This window comes from Ranitomeya imitator, chromosome 2, assembly GCF_032444005.1.
Source record: "Ranitomeya imitator isolate aRanImi1 chromosome 2, aRanImi1.pri, whole genome shotgun sequence".
NCBI lineage: Eukaryota > Metazoa > Chordata > Amphibia > Anura > Dendrobatidae > Ranitomeya > Ranitomeya imitator.
The window spans coordinates 264,790,389-264,815,058 of NC_091283.1; the positions used below are offsets into that span (position 1 = coordinate 264,790,389).

Below are 24,670 nucleotides of genomic sequence, written 5' to 3' on the forward strand. Positions count from 1 at the left end.
GCAAACCTCCTTCCATCAGCAAGGGCATTGAAGATGAAACGTGGCTGGGTCTTTCAACATGACAATGATCCAAAGCACACCGCCAGGGCAACGAAGGAGTGGCTTCGTAAGAAGAATTTCAAGGTCCTGGAGTGGCCTAGCCAGTCTCCAGATCTCAACCCTATAGAAAACCTTTGGAGGGAGTTGAAAGTCCGTGTTGCCAAGCGAAAAGCCAAAAACATCACTGCTCTAGAGGAGATCTGCATGGAGGAATGGGCCAACATACCAACAACAGTGTGTGGCAACCTTGTGAAGACTTACAGAAAACGTTTGACCTCTGTCATTGCCAACAAAGGATATATTACAAAGTATTGAGATGAAATTTTGTTTCTGACCAAATACTTATTTTCCACCATAATATGCAAATAAAATGTTAAAAAAACAGACAATGTGATTTTCTGGATTTTTTTTTCTCAGTTTGTCTCCCATAGTTGAGGTCTACCTATGATGTAAATTACAGACGCCTCTCATCTTTTTAAGTGGTGGAACTTGCACTATTGCTGACTGACTAAATACTTTTTTGCCCCACTGTATAATGATGTAGTCACTATTTACAGCAGCATCTAAGGGGTTAAACAGATTTGGATGGTGCAAACACTGATCGTGGCTGATGCAGAAAATTGTCAGCTGTAGTGCACAACCGACAGATGCTGGATTGTTACCTGTATGGGAAGGCTATTCTCTTATATGTGAGGTCAGTTAAAAGGCGTATTGGCTGTCATTAAGGGGTTAATCCAATGAATTTGTCTGACAGAAACCTTCCTCATTATGCCTTTATCTGCATGAACTCTGTCTGTGCTCTGTTTCAGTCACAAATCTCATCACAGTATGATCATCACTCTTTATTTTTCGTGAAATATCTAATGTTTTCATACCTTGTCCAAGGCATTACACTATTTAATGCTTTTCTGCAGCAGAGAGATGCTTTTTATTTCCCATATTGCTTGAAATCTGTGGCCTGTTTAATAATGTGGAACATCGTTTTTAAGTAGTTTTCCTTTAATTAGAATCACCTGGAAAACGAATTCACTAGTGATGAGCGAGTATACTCGGTACTAGAGATTTCCCGAGCACGCTTTGGTGTCCTCCGAGTATTTGTATGTACTCGGAGATTTAGTCTTCTGCGCCGCAGCTGAATGACTTACATCTGTTCGCCAGCATAAGTACATGTGGGGATTCCCTAGCAACCAGGCAACCCCCACATGTACGTATGCTGGCTAACAGATGTAAATCATTCAGCTGCCATGCAGAAAACTAAATCTCCGAGTACTTACCAATACTCGGAGGACACCCAAGCGTGCTCGGGAAATTTCGAGTAGCGAGAAAACTCGCTCATCACTAATTATCACATGTGTTTAAGATTGATTTCAGTTAACCATTGAGCCCTGAGACACAATACCATCCATGAGTTTATTTGAAAAACAAAACAATTAAATCTTTATGACACTTAAATCCAATTTCCATAATAATTTGGAACATGGTGTATATACTGAACTGTGGGGTACATGTTTTTTCTATTAGTCACCTACTGACTAACCTTCAGGGGGTGAATTATGGGTATAGTTTTAAATTTGGAATTAATAAAGTTTAGTTTTATCCTTTTGTCAGCAAATATGAGGAATAACAAGAAACACCACATTACCTCATTTACTGAAGTCTTCAGCAGCCATAGTCCAGGGCACTAGATCACCTAATACCTAATAAGAATATACTCACCCTCGGACGCGCCCTGCTTCTTTCCGGCAGCCTTCCTTCCTAAGAATCAGCACTTGAAGGACCTTCGGTGACGTCACGGCTTGTGATTGGTCGCGTGAGCGGTCACATGGGCTGTCGCGCGACCAATCACAAGCCGCGACATCATCTAAGGTCCTTCACGCGCTGATTCTAAGGAAGGAAGACTGCCGGTTAGTACCAGGGTGGGCAGAGGGTAAGTATAGCAATATTTTTTTTTTTATTTCTTTATTTTACACTTAAATATGGATCCCAGGGCCTGAAGGAGAGTTTCCTCTCCTTCAGACCCTGGAAACCATAGTATCCCATTGCACTGCATTGGGTTTCGTGTTTCGGTCGACCCCGACTTTTCTATAGGATCGGCCGATTTCACTCGACCCGACTTTTGAGAAAGTCGGGTTTTGTGAAACCTGACCCGATCCTATAAAAGCAAAAGTCGCTCAACCCTACTGGGTGAAGCTAACCCATGTGTGATCACATTATACCGCCATATAGTGTCCACAATTACCGAGCAGCAGGAGTTTCTCTGCACGGTGGACCCCGGGCTGCGAACACACCTGATATCTTCCATATTATTCATAGATACGTTCCGCTAGCCCTAACAGTATGTACTCCCCGTGTTTGCATGGGTTTCCACCCCCATTCCAAATATACACTGATAGGGAATTTACATTGTGAGCCCCACTGGGGACAGCGATAATAATGTGTGCAAACTGTAAAGCACTGCGGAATATGTTAGCACTATAAAAAATAAAGATTATTAAGATTCCGTTTCTGGTTAAAAAACATTTCCCACATTCTGAACAGGAAAAAGGCTTCTCCACTATGTGGATTCTCTGATAGCGATCAAGATTTATTTTCCATTTAACATGAAAGGGGTTTCTCCCCTGTGTGGGTTCTTTGGTGCCTATAAAGAACTGATTTACGGATAAAAGATTTCCCACATTCTGAACAGGAAAAAGGCTCCTCCCCTGTGTGAGATTGCTGGTGCTTAACACAATCTGATTTATTGCTAAAACATTTTTCACATTCTGAACATGAAAAAGGTTTTGCTCCTGTGTGAGTTCTCTCATGTGTAACAAAATGTGATTTACGTGCAAAACATTTCCCACATTCTGAACAGGAAAAAGGCTTCTCCCCTGTGTGAGTTCTCTGGTGCTGAACACAATTTGATTTATTGCTAAAACATTTTCCACAGTCTGAACAAGAAAAAGGCTTCTCCCCTGTGTGAGTTCTCTGGTGAGTAACAAAATGTGATTTCTCATTAAAACATTTCCCACATTCTGAACATGAAAAAGGCTTCTCCCCTGTGTGAATTCTCTGGTGAGTAACAAAATGTGATTTACGTGCAAAACATTTCCCACATTCTGAACATGAAAAAAGCTTCTCCCCTGTGTGAATTCTCTGGTGAATATCAAAATGTGATTTACGTGTAAACCATTTCCAACATTCTGAACAGGAAAAAGGCTTTTCGCCTGTGTGAGTTCTTTGGTGTCTAACAAAATGTGATTTGTTATTAAAACATTTCCCACATTCTGAACATGAAAATGACTTCTTTGCTTTAGGAGCAGTTTGTTTTTTAATGCCTCTTTTGTGACTTTGATTTTTCTTAGTAGTCAGTAATGAATCAGAAGGTGGGACCTGTTTCATAGGATCAGATGACAGATCTTTGCTGTGAATGGATAATGATATATCTGGAGTAATGGCATTCATTTCAGTTGTATCTTGTAGGATCTCAAGATCATCAGATTTACGAATTGAAGAGGTCAGCTGTCCCTTTGATCTCCTGGTACAGTCAGCAGCTAAAATAAAATAAAAATTTTTAATAAAATATCCTTTTATATTTTTGAACACTTCTACTTAACCCATTAACCTTCAATGTTTTTTTCGGTTTTGCGTTTTCGTTTTTTGCTCCCCTCCTTCCCAGAGCCATAACTTTTTAAATTTTTCTTTCAATATGGCCATGTGAGGGCTTATTTTTTGCGGGATGAGTAGCACTTTTGAACAATTCCATTGGTTTTACCATGTCGTGTACTAGAAAATGGGAAACAAAATTCCAAGTGTGGTGAAAATGCAAACAAAAGTGCAATCTTACTCTAGTTTTTTGTTTGCCTTTTTTGATAGGTTCACTAAATGCTAAAACTCACCTGCCATTATGATTCTCCAGGTCATTAAGAGTTCATAGACACCAAACATGTCTAGGTTCTTTTTTATCTAAGTGGTGAAAAAAAATGCCAAACTTTATTAAAAAAATAATAAAAAATTGTGCAATATTCCGATATCCGTAGCATCTCCATTTTTCGTGATCTGGGTTGGTTGAGAGCTTATTTTTTGCGTGCCAAGCAGACATTTTTAATGATACCACTTTTGTGCAGATAAGTTCTTTCGATTGCCCGTTATTGCATTTTAACCCCTTAGCGACCGCCGATACGCCTTTTAATGGCGGCCGCTAAGGGTACTTAAACCACAGCGCCGTTAATTAACGGCGCTGTGGAAAAAGTGAATAGCGCCCCCCAGAGGCCGATTTTCTCCAGGGTCTCGGCTGCCGGGGGTAGCCGAGACCCCAGAGAACATGATTCGGGGGTTTTTTAACCCACCCCGCATTTGCGATCGCCGGTAATTAACCGTTTACCGGCGATCGCAAAAAAAAAAAGCGATCTCTTTTTAATTTCTCTGTCCTCCGATGTGATCACACATCGGAGGACAGAGAAAAAGGGTCCCAGGTGGCCCCCCAATACTCACCTATCTCCCCCGATGCTCCTCGTGTCTCCCGGTGGGCGCCGCCATCTTCAAAATGGCGGGTGCATGCGCATTGCGCCCGCCGGCCGGCCCCGCGAGAATCTTTGGGGTCTCGGCTGCCGGGGGTAGCCGAGACCCCAAAGAGCATGATCGGGGTCGGTTTTACCGACCCCTGTTTTGCGATCGCCGGTAATTAACTGTTTACCGGCGACCGCAAAAAAAAAAAAGTAAAGTGTAATTCTCTGTCCTCTGATGTGATCGCACATCAGAGGACAGAGAAATAGGGGGATTCGGGGACCCTACAATACTCACCTGTGTCCCTGGATCCTCTTGCTGCTCCTCCTGGCCGCCGGCAGAAGAAAATGGCGGGCGCATGCGCAGTGCGCCCGCCATCTGTCTCCATCTGCCGGCCGGCAGGAGAAGAGCAGTTGGGGCTAAAATTAGGGGTAGGGTTAGGGGTAGGGTTAGGGGTAGGGTTAGGGTTAGGGTTGGGGCTAAATTTAGGGTTAAGGTTGGGGCTAAATTTAGGGTTAGGGTTGGGGCTAAATTTAGGGTTAGGCTTCTTTCACACTTACGTCGGTACGGGGCCGTCGCAATGCGTCGGCCCGACATACCGACGCACGTTGTGAAAATTGTGCACAATGTGGGCAGCGGATGTAGTTTTTCAACGCATCCGCTGCCCAATCTATGTCCTGGGGAGGAGGGGGCGGAGTTACGGCCACGCATGCGCGGTCAGAAATGGCGGATGCGACGTACAAAAAAACGTTTCATTGAACGTTTTTTTGTGACGACGGTCCGCCAAAACACAACTGATCCAGTGCACGACGGATGCGACGTGTGGCCATCCGTCACGATCCGTCGGCAATACAAGTCTATGGGCAAAAAACGCATCCTGCGGGCACATTTGCAGGATCCCTTTCTTGTCCAAAACGACGGATTGCGACGGAATGCCAAACGAAGTAAGTGTGAAAGTAGCCTTAGGGCTAGGGTTAGGGTTGGGGCTAAAGTTAGGGCTAGGGTTGGGGCTAAAGTTAGGGTTAGAGCTGGGATTAGGGTTAGGGTTTGGATTAGGGTTGGTATTAGGGTTAGGGTTGGCATTAGGGTTACGCTTGGGATTAGGGTTAGGTTTGGGATTAGGGTTAAGGTTAGGGTTGTGATTAGGGGTGTATTGGGATTAGGGTTAGGTTTGAGGTTAGGGTTGAGATTAGGATTAGGGGTGTGTTGGATTTAGGGTTTTGATTAGGGTTATGGTTAGGGTTGACATTAGGGTTGTTTTGGGGTAAGGGTTGTGATTATGGTTAGGGTTAGATCTAGATAAGTTCCTTGGGGGGGTCTAGTTTCCAAAATGGGGTCACTTGTGGAGGGTTTCTACTGGTTAGGTACATCAGGGGCTCTGCAAACGCAACATAATACCCGCAGACCATTCTATCAAAGTCTGCATTCCAAAACGGCGCTCCTTCCTTCCGAGCTCTGCCGTGCGCCCAAACAGTGGTTTACCCCCACATATGGGGTACCAGCATACTCAGGACAAATTGGACAACAACTTTTGGGGTCCAATTTCTCTTGTTACCCTTGTGAAAATAAAAACTTGGGGGCTAAAAAATCTTTTTTGTGGAAAAAAAAATTTTTTTTTATTTTCACGGCTCTGCATTATAAACTTCTGTGAAGCACTTGGGCATTCAAGGTTCTCACCACACATCTAGATAAGTTCCATGGGGGGTCTAGTTTCCAAAATGGGGTCACTTGTGGGGGATTTCTACTGTTTAGGCACATCAGGGGCTCTCCAAACGCGACATGGCGTCCGATCTCAATTCCAGCCAATTCTACATTGAAAAAGTAAAACAGCACTCTTTCTCTTCCAAGCTCTGCGGTGCGCCCAAACAGTGGTTTACCCCCACATATTGGGTATCGATGTACTCAGGAGAAATTGCACAACAACTTTAGTGGTCTAATTTCTCCTGTTACCCTTGTGAAAATAAAAATTTGTGGGCAAAAATTCATTTTTGTAGAAAAAATGCAATTTTTTTTTTCACGGCTCTACGTTATAAACTTCTGTGAAGCACATGGGGGTTCAAAGTGCTCGCCACACATCTAGATAAGTTCCTTAAGGGGTCTAGTTTCCAAAATGGTGTCACTTGTGGGGGGTTTCCACTGTTTAGGCACATCAGGGGCTCTCCAAATGCGACATGGCGTCCAATCTCAATTCCAGCCAATTCTACATTGAAAAAGTAAAACGGCACTCCTTCTCTTCCAAGCTCTGCGGTGCGCCCTAACAGTGGTTTACCCCCACATATTGGGTATCAGCGTACTCAGGAGAAATTGCACAACAATTTTTGTGGTCTAATTTCTCCTGTCACTTTTGTGAAAATAAAAATTTGTGGGCAAAAAGATCATTTTTGTAGAAAAAATTCGATTTTTTTTTCACGGCTCTACATTATAAACTTCTGTGAAGCACATAGGGGTTCAAAGTGCTCACCACACATCTAGATATGTTCCTTAAGGGGTCTAGTTTCCAAAATGGGGTCACTTGTGGGGGGTTTCCACTGTTTAGGCACATCAGAGGCTCTCCAAACGCGACATGGCGTCCAATCTCAATTCCAGCCAATTCTACATTGAAAAAGTAAAACAGCACTCTTTCTCTTCCAAGCTCTGCGGTGCGCCCAAACAGTGGTTTACCCCCACATATTGGGTATCGATGTACTCAGGAGAAATTGCACAACAACTTTAGTGGTCTAATTTCTCCTGTTACCCTTGTGAAAATAAAAATTTGTGGGCAAAAATTCATTTTTGTAGAAAAAATGCAATTTTTTTTTTTCACGGCTCTACGTTATAAACTTCTGTGAAGCACATGGGGGTTCAAAGTGCTCGCCACACATCTAGATAAGTTCCTTAAGGGGTCTAGTTTCCAAAATGGTGTCACTTGTGGGGGGTTTCCACTGTTTAGGCACATCAGGGGCTCTCCAAATGCGACATGGCGTCCAATCTCAATTCCAGCCAATTCTACATTGAAAAAGTAAAACGGCACTCCTTCTCTTCCAAGCTCTGCGGTGCGCCCTAACAGTGGTTTACCCCCACATATTGGGTATCAGCGTACTCAGGAGAAATTGCACAACAATTTTTGTGGTCTAATTTCTCCTGTCACCCTTGTGAAAATAAAAATTTGTGGGCAAAAAGATCATTTTTGTAGAAAAAATTCGATTTTTTTTTTCACGGCTCTACATTATAAACTTCTGTGAAGCACATAGGGGTTCAAAGTGCTCACCACACATCTAGATATGTTCCTTAAGGGGTCTAGTTTCCAAAATGGGGTCACTTGTGGGGGGTTTCCACTGTTTAGGCACATCAGAGGCTCTCCAAACGCGACATGGCGTCCAATCTCAATTCCAGCCAATTCTACATTGAAAAAGTAAAACAGCACTCTTTCTCTTCCAAGCTCTGCGGTGCGCCCAAACAGTGGTTTACCCCCACATATTGGGTATCGATGTACTCAGGAGAAATTGCACAACAACTTTAGTGGTCTAATTTCTCCTGTTACCCTTGTGAAATTAAAAATTTGTGGGCAAAAATTCATTTTTGTAGAAAAAATGCAATTTTTTTTTTTCACGGCTCTACGTTATAAACTTCTGTGAAGCACATGGGGGTTCAAAGTGCTCGCCACACATCTAGATAAGTTCCTTAAGGGGTCTAGTTTCCAAAATGGTGTCACTTGTGGGGGGTTTCCACTGTTTAGGCACATCAGGGGCTCTCCAAATGCGACATGGCGTCCAATCTCAATTCCAGCCAATTCTACATTGAAAAAGTAAAACGGCACTCCTTCTCTTCCAAGCTCTGCGGTGCGCCCTAACAGTGGTTTACCCCCACATATTGGGTATCAGCGTACTCAGGAGAAATTGCACAACAATTTTTGTGGTCTAATTTCTCCTGTCACCCTTGTGAAAATAAAAATTTGTGGGCAAAAAGATCATTTTTGTAGAAAAATTCGATTTTTTTTTCACGGCTCTACATTATAAACTTCTGTGAAGCACATAGGGGTTCAAAGTGCTCACCACACATCTAGATATGTTCCTTAAGGGGTCTAGTTTCCAAAATGGGGTCACTTGTGGGGGGTTTCCACTGTTTAGGCACATCAGAGGCTCTCCAAACGCGACATGGCGTCCAATCTCAATTCCAGCCAATTCTACATTGAAAAAGTAAAACGGCGCTCCTTCACTTCCAAGCTCTGCGGTGCGCCCAAACAGTGGTTTACCCTCACATATGGGGTATCGACGTATTCAGGAGAAATCGCACAACAACTTTTGTGGTCTAATTTCTCCTGTTACCCTTGTGAAAATAAGAATTTGTGGGCGAAAAGATCATTTTTGTGTAAACAAAAGCGATTTTTTATTTTCACGGCTCTACGTTATAAACTTCTGTGAAGCACTTGGGGGTTCAAAGTGCTCACCACACATCTAGATAAGTTCCTTAAGGGGTCTAGTTTCCAAAATGGTGTCACTTGTGGGGAGTTTCCACTGTTTAGGCACATCAGGGGCTCTCTAAACGTGACATGGCGTCCGATCTCAATTCCAGCCAATTCTGCATTGAAAAAGTCAAACGGCGCTCCTTCACTTCTAAGTTCTGCGGTGCGCCCAAAAAGTGGTTTACCCCCACATATGGGGTATTGGTGTATTCAGGAGAAATTGCATAACAAAATTTATGGTTACATTTCTGTTTTTATACTTGTGAAAATAAAAAAAAGGTTCTGAATTAAGATGTTTGCAAAAAAAAGTTAAATGTTAATTTTTTCCTTCCACATTGTTTCAGTTCCTGTGAAGCACGTAAAGGGTTAATAAACTTCTTGAATGTGGTTTTGAGAACCTTGAGGGGTGTAGTTTTTAGAATGGTGTCACACTTCATTATTTTCTATCATATAGACCCCTCAAAATGACTTCAAATGTGATGTGGTCCCTAAAAAAAATGGTGTTGTAAAAATGAGAAATTGCTGGTCAACTTTTAACCCTTATAACTCCCTAACAAAAAAAAAAATTGTTTCCAAAATTGTGCTGATGTAAAGTAGACATGTGGGAAATGTTATTTATTAACTATTTTTCGTGACATATCTCTCTGATTTAAGGGCATAAAAATACAAAGTTTGAAAATTGCAAAATTTTAAAAATTTTCGCCATATTTCTGTTTTTTTCATAAATAATCGCAAGTAATATCGAAGAAATGTTACCACTAACATGAAGTACAATATGTCTCGAAAAAACAATCTCAGAATCAGCGGGATCCGTTGAAGCGTTCCAGAGTTATAACCTCATAAAGTGACAGTGGTCAGAATTGCAAAAATTGGCCTGGTCATTAAGTACCAAATTGGCTCTGTCACTAAGGGGTTAATACCATGTTGTGGCGTCCAAAAAAACTTAATTCTGGCATTTTTAATTTTTTTCTCACTATGCCGTTTAGCATTCAGGTTTATCCTTTTTTATTGATAGATTGGGAGATTCTGAACGCGGCGATGCCAAATATGTAGGTTTGTGTTTTTTTATTGTTTTACTTTGAATGGGGTGAAAGGGAGGTGATTTAAACTTTTATATTTTTTTACTTTTTTCCTATTTTTTAAAATATGATGCTCAGATCGCTCATATGTTGCAGAATTACAGCATTGCTATGAGCGCCGACCACAGGGTGAGGCTCATAGTAATCTGGCATAAACAACCAAAGAGATCTTCAGAAGAGTTCTGGTGGTCATACCAATGCACAGCTGACCCCCGATCACGAGAGTCAGCAGTGAGCTCATTTCCAGCTTGATGGCCGAAAGCGCTTGTTAAATGCCGCTGTCAGAGTTTGACAGCGGCATTTAACTAGTTAAATAGGCACAGGTGGATCGCGATTCCGCCAGTGCCTATTGTGGCCACATGTCAGCTGTTCAAAACAGCTGACATGTCCCGGCTTTGATGCGGGCTCACCGCCGGAGCCCGCATCAAAGCGGGGGTTCTGCCATCGGAAGTACTATTCTGTCTGATAGCAGAGATGGGTTAAACTGTCCATAAAAATGGCAAGCTATGTAAAAAAAACTTTTATTATTTACCAAGACAATGACAGTTCACAGTCTAATAGAAAACCTTGTTGGATGAACCAGTAGTGAGTGGTGTTCAACTGTTTGTTCATTCTGCCTCCCAAAAATCGAATAAAAAGAAACCAATCAATGTTATGTAGGCGAAAATAATACCAATTCTCATCTCACAAAAAACAAACCCCCACTCAGGTCCATCATCTGTCAATGGAAAAACAGAGGTTCCCACACTATTAGTGGCTCAAAGGCTGTTGAAAAGTAACAGTTTCTATAAGGCCGGTTTCACACGTCAGTGGCTGCGGTACGTGAGGTGACAGTTTCCTCACGTATCGGAGACGCTGACTCACGTAGACACATTGAAATCAATGTGTCACTGCACATGTCAGCGTGTTTTCACGGACCATGTGTCCCTGTGCAAAACACGGAGACATGTCAGTGTTCGTGGGAGCGCACGAATTACATGGACCCATTAAAGTCAATGGGTCCGTGTAAAACACGTACCGCACACGTATGCTGTCTGTGTGCAGTCCGTGTGCCGTGCAGGAGACAGCGCTACTGTAAGCGCTGTCCCCCCCACGTGGTGCTGAAGCCGCCATTCATATCTTCTTTCAAGCAGCGTTCGCCGGCTAGAAGATATGAAAAATCCTTTTTTTTTGTTTTTTCCGTGTTTAAAATAAAGATCCCTGTCCCATAGGGGTGGAGCCGTATATTCATGACTGTAATGGGTGGCACCACGTGACCGCTCATACAGGAGAAGGTGCGGCGAGGACAGGACGCTGCGAGGGAGCCGGGTGAGTATTTTAGTAACAGCGGGGGGGGGGGGGGGCGGGGGCGCACAGGGGGTGGGAGGGGGTTGGGGACAGGGATCTTTATTTTAAACATGGAAAAAAACAAAAAAAAAGGATTTTTCATATCTTCTAGCCAGCGAACGCTGCTGGAAAGAAGATATGAATGGCGGCTTCAGCACCAGAAGCAGGGGACAACGCTTACTTGTAGCGCTGTCTCCTGCACGGTCCGTGTGGTACCCAGTTGGCACACGGGCGGCACACGGCTGCCGCACATGTGCCACACTGATGTTCACGGTAAGCACACAAGCACACGGACACGGATAATTCCGGTATCGATTTTTCTGGTACTGGAATTATCTGGACGTGTGAGACTGGCCTAAACCAATACAGCAAAATCCACTCACACTTCTGAGTCTTGCAGTGTGCTCAAACAACATTTACGATCCCTGTATGTAGCAATATTATATATTGAGAATAATCCACTTAATTTCTGGTGTGTGTCTCCTAATGACAGAAAAAACCCACAATGGTCACAGAAATAACTTGAATCTGACAAAAGTAATAATAATAAAAAATCGATGAAAATGAAGAAATGAAAGTCTGCTTTTCAACCATGCTTCCACAGTATTAAAAAATAAATAAAACTCATGAAATAGGCCTGCACAAAAATGATGGAATCCTTAATATTTTGCTGCACAACCTTTTGAGGCAATCATGCGATTCCTATAACTGTCAATGAGACTTCTGCACCTCTCAACAGGTATTTTGGCGCACTGCTCAAGAGCAAACTGCTCCAGTTGTCTCCAGTCTGAAGGTTCCCTTTTCCAGACGGCATGTTTCAGCTATTTCCAAAGATGCTCAATAGGATTTAGGTCAGGGCTCATAAAAGGCCACTTCAGAATAGTCTAATGTTTCCCTCTTAGCCATTCTTGGGTGCTTTTAGCTGTGTGTTTTGGGTCATTATCCTGTTGCAAGACCCATGACCTGTGACTGAGACCAAGCCTTCTGACACTGGGCAGCATAATTCTATCTAGAATCCCTTGGTAGTCTTGAGATTTCATTGTACCCTGTACAGATTCTAGACACCTGTGCAAGATGCAGCAAAGCAGCCCCAGAACATAACAGAGCCTCCTCCATGTTTCACAGTAGGGACAGTGTTTTTTTCTTAATATGCTTCATTTTTCTGTCTGTGAACATAGAGCTGATGTGCCTTGCCAAAAAGTTCCATTTTTGTCTCATCTGTCCATAGGACATTCTCCCAGAAGCTTTGTGGCTTGTCAACATGTAGTTTGGCAAACTCCAGTCTGGCTATTTATGATTTTTTTCAGCAATGGTGTCCTCCTTGGTCATTTCCCATGAAGTCCACTTTGGCTCATACAACAACGGATGTGCAATCTGACACTGATGTTCCTTGAGCTTAAAGTACACTTTTAATTTGTTAAGTTCTTCTGGGCTCTTTTGTTACTATTCTATTATCCATGTCTTTGATTTGCCATCAATTTTCCTCCTGTGGCCACATCTAGTGAGGCTGGCTTCAGTCCCATGGATATTAAATTTCTGACTAATATGTGCAACTGTAGTCACAGGAACATCAAGCTGCTTGGAGATGGTCTTATAACTGTTACCTTTAACATGTTTGTCTACAATTTTCTTTCGGCAGAATGTAATTTTTTTTCTAAGCCTCACAATAGCCACAACAATACAGGCATTATCAACAATAATATCAACACTGTCATATGCATTATGTAAAAATGGGGGGCAGGTCAGTGAGGGATCAGCGACCTGTCATAAGCCAATACAGATGAACATGTAATCAGAGCACCACATAAAGCCCCACCCACAGCCCCGCCCCAGAACAAAACACATAAAGCCCCGCCCCAAAGCACCACATAAAGCCCCGCTGCAGAGCACAAGAATCTCATTAACTGAAAACTACAAATACAGATTATACAACAGTAAACCAGAGTTGCATTCATTTATGGTGAACCATTCTAGGAAGCCAACATCATCATTACCCTCCACTTTCTCTTACAGGCCATCATAATATTTTTCTTCAAGTGATTTTCTATCTTATCAGCACATTCTACGTACGCGGTCATTTGGCTTTATAGTTCACAGATCTGGGCAGGTAACAGCGTCTCCTAAACCCAGGGGATAGGTGGATCTACCAGGTTGTAAGTTCTATAGAAAAGGGCTTTCAATGCCCAAAATTATTTGAACAGTTTTGGGTTGAGGAGAATGTTGTGGTCTAGAGGCAAAATGGTGATCATGGTAATACGGCCGGACTACACCACCGATAAAGCAGCCACAGCGGATGACTGAGAAGAATCTATGACTTCTCTGCATTTAGTGGTTACTACTCACCTGGGTAGCCATATGTAGGAATCTCCTCTTTACACCACTCATCCCCCCTCACATATGTCTCTGTAGTATTAATATGGGTCAGATCTTCACCCTGAAACAAATATTGTAAAAGTCACCGACAGATGGAGAAGTGACATCTATGATCAGCTCTAATCCTGCCATCTCCACCGTTCTCATTACACAAGTATAAAACATGTAATACTGGTGGATAAAACAAGACTGAGCACAAGACATTCACAGCCGTCTACACATCACAGGGGAGATCTCCTGACACCTTCTCTCCATCTACCTGATGATCTTGAGGAGAATGGGGATCTTCTTGCTTGCAGTCCTGTGGAAGAAGAGGACGGGGACATCTCTCTGGTGTTGTTCTCTTACTGGATAGATCTGGAGGAAACACATACAGGGAGTGAATTCATTCTTTACATACAGATAATTGTAGGCCGTGTGTATTTAGACCTGTCTATTACCTGGAGATGTGAGGGGCTGGGGAACCTCCATTATGACGTTCTTGTACAGATCTCTGTGACCTTCTAAATACTCCCACTCTTCCATAGAGAAATAGACCGCTACATCCTGACACCTTATAGGAACCTGACACATACAATGATACAGTCATCCCCCGATCTCTGCACAGTGTTACTGTATAATGTCCCAGCATTCCCAGCAGTGTCACCTCTCCAGTCAGCAGCTCAATCATCTTGTAGATGAGTTCTATGATCTTTCGGTCGTTGATGTCCTCATGGATCAAGGGGTGAGGTGCAGGCCCCGTGATTGGGCTCAGGGGTCTTCTCCATCCCTCAGACACAGGATCCTGACAGCGATCACTAGAGGTCTTCTTCCCCACGGTGTAATCCTGGTAATGGAGAGACACATTAATAAATCTCACTACAGACATTCCAGAGTCCTCACCTCTCCAGTTCTGTCCATCTGTTATTGCCATAGATAAGAATGATGTAATGTGACATCATGAGGCTCTCTCACCTCTCCAGTAAGCCGGAAGAGGATCTCTAGTGTGAGGTTTAATATCCTCTCTGCCATCTTGTCTGAGTCAATATCCATCTTTGATGGGTAAATCAGGAAAATTTTCTTTTGTGGAAGATCTTCACTGAGAGGATGAGATATTGTAGAGACCTGAATGAGAAGATGAGCCGATTTAACATCAGAAGAATCCTGTGTAATAATTAGTGTTGAGTATTCCGATACTTCAAGTATCGGGTATCGGACGATATTTGCTGTATCGGAATTCCGATACCGAGTTCCGATACTTTCAGTATATCGGATACCAGAATCGGAAGTTCCCATATTTCAAAGAGCCCGAATTCAGCCAGTGAGGAATGTGTAGAAGTGTGGGCACATCCTGTTCTGCATGGTAGGCATGTAACTACTGGCATGGCTGTGATTGGCTGCTGAAATGATGTCATGGTGCACTATAAAAGTCGCTGCTGCCATTTTTGGCTCACTCTGCTGTGAATTCAGTTAGGGACAGGACGCTGTGTTCTGACTGAGGGCCAATTTAGAGATAGCGATTTGCTTCATTGTGCTTTACCCAGGCTAATTTAGCAACCGCTGTGTGAGAACCTTGCTTTTGTCTTGCAGCGCTGTTCACAGCTGTCTGCAAGGTCTCTGTGTGTGTGAATGCAGCTCACTCTGTAGTCTGTCCGCAGCCACCGCTGGTTGTAGTCAGCTCAGGGTGCGTCACTGCCTCATACTGTTCAATCCATTGTACTTTTTGCAATTAGTGCAGCCTGCTGCACATTTTTTCAAATTTATCCTATTAGTGGCTTTCCATCCGTATCCTGCTAGATTGTGGAAAAACACAATATAGGATTACATAGAGGAGCTTGTTTTGGCCTTGCAGCGCCATTTACGGCTGTCTGCACGGTCTATGTGTTGAGTGCAGCTCGCTCTCTAGTCTGTTCTGCCGCCACAGCCGGTTGTAGTCAGCTCAGGGTGCGTCACTACCTCAAACCGTTCCATTTTCCATTTCTCAAATAGTGCAGCCTGCTGCACATTTTTTCAAATTTATCCTATTAGTGGCTTTCCCTCCGTATCCTGCTAAATTGTGGAAAAACACTATATAGGATTACATAGAGGAGCTTGATTTGGCCTTGCAGCGCCGTTCACGGCTGTCTGCACGGTCTGTGTGTGAGTGCAGCTTACTCTGTAGTCTGTTCTGCAAAAAAAAAATAATAATAATAAAGTTCACCAAACACTCCACTTTACAGTTGTGTAGGCCACATTAGCTCATATAAAAGTCTAGTCCACACTTTAAAAATTAGTGTTTCTTATACCTGTTAGGAGCTGTTCAAGAATAAGCACACTAAGCCCTTAGTACTTTTCTGCCTATCTTTATCAGTCTACCAAGATGAAGAAGGCAGGAAGTAAGGCACGTGGGCATGGAGCAGGGAGGCAATGTGGGGATTCTGTGCCTGCTGCGGGCACCGGTGACTCATCATCACCCAGTTTCAGCAGGGAACAGTCCTTCATGCACAGCTCTGTAGGAAATCGCCATACCCCGCTGCTGCGGGAAGAACAAATTGAAGCCGTTGTCAGATGGATGGCAGCTAACGCATCGACTTCAATTAGTGCCACATCCTCTCAGGCACAGAGCACTGGAGAGCCCCACCTGTCTCTTCACCACCTGCCAAATTGCCCAGGCAGTCAGAGAGCCCAGGACAGGAGCAATCTCTACTTCTGTTCTCTGATTCTCTTGGCTTGGAAAGAGGGGGCCAGCCAAGCAGCATTGGAGAAATGGAAGAAGAGGCAGTATGCAGTGATGCCCAACAGCTTTGTCTCTCTGATTCTGAAGAGGCAGGTGGGCCAGTGCCTCCGGTCAGCACACCTCTGTAGGCATCTGATGATGAGACTCAGGTGCCACTTTCTGGTGCGTACTGTGCTGCCGAGACTACCCAGGAGAAGCAGTTGGTGGAAGAGGGTAGTGTAGATGATGAGGTCCTTGACCCATCGTGGCCTGAGGTACAGGAAGGTGGTGGGAGCAGCTCTGAGGAAGAGATTCCCCGAACGGTCCAAAGAGGGAGAGGGACGGGGGGAAGACTGCGGTGCCTGTAGCCTCCACTTCGGCACCCATTCGGAGCATGGCTCTTCCAAAAGCCAAAACGGGCGCTCCCAAGACTTGCAGTGCCTGGTCCTTTTTTGACACAGTTGCAGATGACATTTGCTTAGTCATGCACTGCGCATGCCCATGAATCCCAGGCCCACAGTGTGATTAAATCAGAAGACGCTATGAGGTGGGATCTCGGGTAGCGCGGCCGCACAGGCACAGTCAGCCTGACACCAAATGTTGTCAGAAGACAGGCAGCGCTAACTGCGCATGGCCAAGGTTGAACATAACAGCGCAGGCTACGGGACAGATTCAAACAACGCTGAAGAGGCGGCGCATGGCGCCAAGGGGGTAGGAATGATGGCATTGCTGCGTCCCATTATGAAGGAAAGTCCCACCTTCGGGACAGTTTCACGGTATCAGGGGACACATTTTAGAAGTGTTTAGTTCTGCGTTTCCAAGGAGCATAATTAAAAGAGTTACCTTTTCCTTTTGCAGCATTACTACTACACAAGGTGGCTCTTTCAGTTACAAACGCTTGGGGGGATTAAACGTTCCCTTTCAACTTGCTACAATTAGGCCTCGGCCTACACTCTGCCTCTCCTGCTTTCCCTGAGCTTCAACACCGCCAGTCGTTGCCCAGAAGTGCTGTCTGCACAGAGAAAAACACTCGCTCCTGTGTTAGTGGGGTTCAGTAACGCCAGCTGCTCCCCTGCTGTGTGTGCGGCAAAAACTAAAGTCTGCTCCTCCTGCTTTCCCTGGGCTTCAACACCGCCAGTTGTTGCCCGGAAGTGCTGTCTGCACAGAGAAAAACACTCGCTCCTGTGTTAGTGGGGTTCAGTAACGCCAGCTGCTCCCCTGCTGTGTGTGCGGCAAAAACTAATGTCTGCTCCTCCGGCTTTCCCTGGGCTTCAACACCGCCAGTTGCTGCCCGGAAGTGCTGTCTGCACAGTCAACACTTGCTGCCGTGTTATTGGGGTTCAGTAACGCCAGCTGTTCCCCTGCTGTGTGTGCGGCAAAAACTAAAGTCTGCTCCTCCTGCTTTCCCTGGGCTTCAACACCACCAGTTGTTGCCCGGAAGTGCTGTCTGCACATAGAAAAACACTCGCTCCTGTGTTAGTGGGGTTCAGTAATGAAAGCTGCTCCCCTGCTGTGTATCCGGCAATGTGTTCTGCTACCTTCACGCTAACACTACATCTGAAATTTAAGGCAACCTGTCCCCCCAGGAGTTTGTTACTGAAAGAGCCACCTTGTGCAGCAGTAATGCTGCACAAGGAAAAGGTGGCTCTTTTAGTTATGCTCCTTTCACACGCTGAACTTAACACTTATAAAATGTGTCCCCTCACACCGTGAAAACGGCCCGGAGGTGGAACTTTGCTTTCTAATGAGACGCAACGCAGCCGTCATTCCTACCCCCTTGGCGCCAGGCACCGCCTCCTCAGCGTTGTTTGAATCTGTCCCGTAGCCTGCGCTGTTATGTTCAACCTTGGCCATGCGCAGTTAGTGTATATCTTCACCTCAGGCTCTCACTCATCTCCCTTCGCCTTCTTCAGACTGTGCGCCGTCAGCTGATACCTAATAGCATGCCACGGCCGTGACGCCGCACAGTCTGAAGAAGCCGGAAGGAGGTGAGTGAGAGGCGAAGATATGCACTGCGCATGCCCATGAATCCCAGGCCCGCAGTGTGATTAAATCAGAAGACACTGCGAGGCGGTATCTTGGGCAGCGCGGCGGCACAGGCACAGTCAGCCTGACACCAAATGTTGTCAGAAGACGGGCAGCGCTAACTGTGCATGGCCAAGGTTGAACATAACGGCGCAGGCTACGGGACAGATTAAAACAACGCTGAAAAGGCGGCGCACGGCGCCAAGGGGGTATGAATGATGGCTGTGCTGCGTCGCATTAGGAAGGAAAGTCTCACCTTCCGGACAGTTTCACGGTATCAGGGGACACATTTTAGAAGTGTTTAGTTCTGCGTTTGCAAGGAGCATAATTAAAAGAGCCACCTTTTCTTTGTGCAGCATTATTGCGGAACAAGGTGGCTCTTTCAGTTTCAAACGCCTGGGGGGGGGGTTAAAGGTTTCCTTTCTTGCTTGCTCCAATTAGGCCTCGGCCTACACTCTGCTTCTCCTGCATTTCCTGGGCTCCAACACCGCCAGTTGGTGCTCGGAAGTGCTGGCTGCACAGAGAAAAACACTCTCCACTGTGTCAGTGGGGTTCAGTAACACCAGCTGTTCCCCTGCTGTGTAGCCGGGATCGTGTCCTGCGATCGCCATGCAGACACAACAACAGACATTAAACTGCCTCCAGTGCAGGCCTCAGCCTACATTCTGCTCCTCCTGGATTCCCTGGGCTCCGATACCGCCAGTTGGTGCTCGGAAGTGCTGGCTGCACAGAGAAAAACAATCGCTCATGTGTCAGTGGGGTTCAGTAACGCCAGCTGTTCCCCTGCTGTGTAGCTGGCAACGTGTCCTGCGACCACCACGCAGACACAACAGACATTAAACTGCCTCTAGTGCAGGCCTCGGCCTACACTCTGCTCCTCCTGTATTCCCTGGGCTCCAATGCCACCAGTTTGTGCTCGGAAGTGCTGGCTGCACAGAGAAAAACACTCGCTCATCGGTCATTGGGGTTCAGTAATGTCAGCAGTTCCCCTGCTGTGTAGCCGGCAATGTGTCCTGCGACCGCCACGCAGACACAACAACAGACATTAAACTGCCTGCAGTGCAGGCCTCGGCCTACACTCTGCTCCTCCTGGATTCCCTGGGCTCCAATACCGCCAGTTGGTGCTCGGAAGTGCTGGCTGCACAGAGAAAAACACTCGCCACTGTGTCAGTGGGGTTCAGTAACGTCAGCTGTTCCCCTGCTGTGTAGCCGGCAACATGTCCTGCAAACGCCACGCAGAGACAACAACAGACATTAAACTGCCTCCAGTGCAGGCCTGTGTCCTGCGACTGCCACGCTGACACAACAACAGATATTAAAGGGAACCTGTCCCCCCCCCCCCAAGGCATTTGTAACTAAAAGAGCCACCTTGTGCGGCACTAATGCTGCCCAAGCAAAATGTGCCTCTTTTCATTATGCTCCTTGCACACGCTGAAGTTAACACTTATAAAATGTGTCCCCTCATACCCTGAAACCATCCCGAAGGCTGGACTTTCCTTCTTAATGAGACGCAGCACAGCTGTCATTCACACCCCCTTGGTGCCGTGCGCCACCTCCTCAGCATTGTTTGAATCTGTCCCGGAGCCTGCACTGTTATTTTGTCCCTTGGCCCTGCGCAGTTAGCGCTGCCCGTCTTCAGACATCATTTGTTGTCAGGCTGGCTGCGCCAGTGTGGCCACCCTACCAGAGATCACGCCCCACAGTGTCCTCAGATTTATTGACACTGCGGGGCTGTGATTCATGGGCATGCGCAGTGCATATCTTCGCCTCTCACTCATCTCCTTCCACCTTCTTCTGACTGTGCTGCGTCACGGCCGTAGCATGCAATTTTGAATCAGCTGGCGTGGCACAGTCTGAAGAAAGGGGAAGGAGATCAGTGAGAGGTGAAGATATGCACTGCGGATGCCCATGAATCCCAGGCCCGCAGTGTGAATAAATCAGAAGACACAGCAGGGCGGGATCTCTGGCAGGGCAGTCGCACAGGCTCAGCCAGCCTGACAACAAATGATGCCTGAAGATGGGCAGCGCTAACTGCGCATGGCCAAGGGATAACATAACAGCGCAGGCTCCGGGACAGATTCAAACAATGCTGAGGAGACGGCGCATGGCACCAAGGGGGTGTGAATGACAGCTGTGCTGCGTCTCATTAAGAAGGAAAGGCGGCACATATGAGGCTTCAACAAAAACCCTGGCAGTTTAACCACTTGCTGCTGTGAAAAGCAAACATGGCCTCTAAGAAGGTGACAGAGTTTTGCTGAATGCCCCCCGCCCCCAAGTACTCGATAGTATGGGGCGGCCTAGTTATTACAGTACTTACATGCCTAATAATGGTGTCTGGGCTGCAATGTATGAAGGTCTATTAGGCCGAGCCAGAGGCAGCGTCCAATAAGTTACCTTTTCCCGCCCCCATACACATTAGACTAAAGTTCCATGAAATCACTGATTTCGGGGGTTTGGGCGACTATATAATGTATTTGGTGGCCTCCCGACAGATGATGTCAGGGCAGAGAAGGATCTGACATCCTGAATTTCAGAGGATAATCCGTTTGTTCTTCCTGTAGATAATCCTCCGCTAGAGGAGTCTGGAGGCGACTCTCTCATACAGACCCCAGGAAAGCTGGAATATTTGTGTGTATGGGGGAGTCGGGAGAGATGGCCGTCTGCCAAATGACCGTTCAACCAACTCTTATCTCATGTGTATGGGGCCGGTAGTATTACACTGACAGCAGTGATGATACACGGCACTACAGTAGTACAGGGCATCACCGGAGCCATCAGAGGCTTGTATGTTGTATGATCGCACTGATCAGAGGGGTTTAACAAAGAGTTAAAGTGAAAAACATCATAGTTTCAGCAACAAGAAATATCCATCACTATATGGGAAGCAGAGTCACTGCACAATGTTAGTTAAGTCTCGTCCATAACTACTTTATTATACTCTATTATCCTGTACACAGTGGAGGAGATAGAAATCACAGGTCCGACAGCAAGAGCTGGAATTGGGCCCTCCAACGTAAAGGAAAAAATTTATCTATCTATATATAAAGCTGTGTGTGTGTGTGTGTGTGTGTGTGTGTGTGTGTGTGTGTGTGTGTGTGTGTGTGTGTGTGAACCACGCCCATTCCACATAGCAACCAATCACCAAGTATCTTTCATTTCACCAGAGCTGTTTAAAAGAAGCTGAGCTGTGATTGGTTGCTATGAGCAACAGTTTTCCCGCTCCACAACACCTCAGCAGACACTGGCCGGGTGGGAGAAATCTAGCATCCCTGGGAAAATAAGCTCCAGCCATTGTCTGCCCCCCAGAAAGGAGCAGAGAGCACATGACAGAAATGAATCCCCCTCCTCTATTACTGCCGCACTCTATTGTTACCGGCGTAGAAAATCGCATCATCAGCGGCCGCACACAGAGCCGCACTGCCAGGTTACATAACAGCACATCTCCAGGAACTCCCTGCTCAGCGCCACCCAGCTCGGGACTATGGGATGGAGGATGTGTGATGGGTATATGGGCACTGGACTATGGGATGGAGGATGTGTGATGGTATATAGGCACTGTACTTTGGGATGGAGGATGTGTGATGGTATATGAGCACTGGACTATGGGATGGAGGATGTGTGATGGGTATATGGGCACTGGACTCTGGGATAGAGGATATATATGATAGGTATATGGGCACTGGACTATTCTAGGGATGGAGGATGTGTGATGGGTATATGGGCACTGGACTATGGAATCATAGAATCATAGAATGGTAAAGTTGGAAGGGACCTCCTGGGTCATCTGGTCCAACCCCCTGCTCAAAGCAGGATTCACTAAATCATGCCAGACAGATGTCTGTCCAGCCTCTGTTTGAAGACTTCCATTGAAGGAGAACTCACCACCTCTCGTGGCAGCCTGTTCCACTCATTGATCACCCTAACAGGTTAAAAAGTTTTTCCTAATATCTAATCTGTGACTCCTCCCATTCAGTTTCATCCCATTGCTTCTAGTCTTTCCTTGTGCAAATGAGAATAAAGATGATCCTTCTACAATGTGACAGCCCTTGAGATATTTGTAGACAGCTATTAAGTCTCCTCTCAGTCTTCTCTTTTGCAAGCAAAACATTCCCAAATCCTGTAACCGTTCCTCATAGGACATGGTTTGCAGACCGGAGACCATTCTGGTCGCTCTTCTCTGAACTTGCTCCAGTTTGTTGAGGTCTTTTTTAAAATGTGGTGCCCAAAACTGGACACAGTATTCCAGATGAAGTCTGACCAAAGAGGAGTAGAGGGCAATAATGAGTTCACGTGATCTAGACTGTATGCTTCTGTTAATGCATCCCAGAATTGCCTTTGCCTTTTTTGCTGCTGCATCACACTGTTGACTCATATTCAGTCTGTGATCTATTAGTATACCCAAGTCTTTTTCACATGTGCTGTTGCTTAGCCCTATTCCGCTCATTCTGTATATGCTTTTTTCATTTTTATTGCCCAGATGTAGTACTTTGCATTTTTCCTTGTTAAAAACCATTCTGTTAGTTGCTGCCCACTGCTCCAGTTTATTTATATCTTTTTGAATCCTCTCTCTCTTCTCTAGTATTAGCGATCCCTCCTAGCTTTGTGTCATCAGCAAATTTAATCAGTTTACCATCAATTCCTTCATCTAAATCATTGATAAAAGATGTTGAACAATACAGGGCCCAGGACAAAGCCCTGTGGTACCCCACTTGAGACATTCTTCCAACTGGATGTGCAGCCATTCAGGACCACTCTTTAGGTCCGATCACTAAGCCAGTTATAAATCCACCTAAAAGTTGCCTTTTCCATTCCATGCTTAGTCATTTTTTCAATAAGGATTTTGTGAGATACTTTGTCAAATGCTTTGCTGAAGTCAAGATATACTATATTTACAGCATTACCCTGATCCACCTAGTCAGTGATTCTGTCATAGAAGGAAATTAAGTTAGTCTAACATGACTTATTAGTTACAAACCCATGGGATGGAGGATAAGTATGATGGGTATATGGGCACTGGACTATGGGATGGAGAATATGTGTGATGGGTATATGGGAACTGGACTATGGGATGGATGATAAGTATGATGGGTATATGGGCACTGGGCTATCGGATGGAGGAGATGTATGATATGTATATAGGCACTGGACTATTGGATGCAGGATGTGTGATGATCTCCCGCTTTGACTACTGCAACATCCTTTTCCGTGGCCTCCCTGCTAAAACCCTTGCACCTCTCCAGTCCATTATTAGCTTTGCTGCCCGACTAATTCATCTCTCCTCGCTACTCCTCCGCTCTGCAAATCTCTTCACTGGCTACCATTCCCTATTGCCTTATCCATGTATGGTTTGGTCCAGTAGCCCATTTATCATCAGATTGTCCTGGTTTCTCGACATCTGACGTGGACCTTGGTAATCCAGGTGACGTCCGAGCCAGCATGACTTTCTTTGTTCGTGATACTCTATCCTATTTATTGAGGTAGGCACCATAGTGTTATGGACCACTACTGGTATATTATGTCCAACAGGGCAGAGCCAGGATTTGTACCCCAGTCTCCCACATTGGTGGCGGTGACTTTTCCAAACTCGGCACATGTATTGCTGGCTTCTATTATGTCTTTTACTGAATGTAACTGACTTTTTCTGATCTTAAGAAAAATGCTCGTGTTACCGATCATTAATCCAAATGTACCATATTCGTGACAAATTTGTTTGGCGATAGTTTTCTGAACATATTCGCTCATCTCTAATTATGGACACCACAACCTGCTACACAAAATAAAACCTCCACTCAGTATGGAGGCATTTACAGTCAACTCCAGATGTAGTGACATCATTGTGCCTGCAGTGCACGAAGTCTCAGACTCACAGGTGAAGGCTGAATGGTGGATGAAGAGCTTTCCACTCCCTGATTCACTATTCTATTCAGCGGTATCACCGTCATGGAAGTGTGGATATCACTGAAATTGTGATGATGGTGCAGCGCCCCAGAGACCTGGTCGTTGCAGTATGGCACTCTGCCGCTAAGGCGAGTTGTGGTACGTCTGATGGCACTAAGGAGTTTTCCTGACCAGGTATCACCAGAACACATTACACTTCACACTCCGGCCACTAGGGGGAGAAAAAGGCTTTATTTATTGGGCCACTCCTCACACTGGTAAAACTAGGGGCTGGGGAGGAAGTTAGTCAGAAGCTGACTGGGTTGGATTCAAGCAACATCCCATGGAAGG

The 24,670-nt window shown here is 45.4% G+C and overlaps 2 protein-coding genes across 3 annotated transcripts in view; one reads left to right on the forward strand and one right to left on the reverse strand.

The window, feature by feature from the left end:
• Positions 1 to 24,670, forward strand: part of LOC138663028 (zinc finger protein 773-like) — a 226,464-nt gene that overhangs the window by 119,604 nt on the left and 82,190 nt on the right. The window lies entirely within an intron of this gene.
• Positions 1,436 to 24,670, reverse strand: part of LOC138663029 (zinc finger protein 773-like) — a 42,030-nt gene continuing 18,795 nt past the window's right edge. For both annotated transcript variants that reach the window (XM_069749084.1, XM_069749085.1), the window contains 6 exons: positions 14,698 to 14,847; positions 14,390 to 14,569; positions 14,184 to 14,307; positions 14,003 to 14,100; positions 13,714 to 13,804; positions 1,436 to 3,572 (listed from right to left, as the gene is read on the reverse strand). In XM_069749084.1, the coding sequence (XP_069605185.1) occupies positions 2,635 to 3,572; positions 13,714 to 13,804; positions 14,003 to 14,100; positions 14,184 to 14,307; positions 14,390 to 14,569; positions 14,698 to 14,775 (1,509 nt within the window). In that variant the 5' untranslated portion in view covers positions 14,776 to 14,847 and the 3' untranslated portion in view covers positions 1,436 to 2,634. The remainder of the gene's footprint in view (positions 3,573 to 13,713; positions 13,805 to 14,002; positions 14,101 to 14,183; positions 14,308 to 14,389; positions 14,570 to 14,697; positions 14,848 to 24,670) is intronic.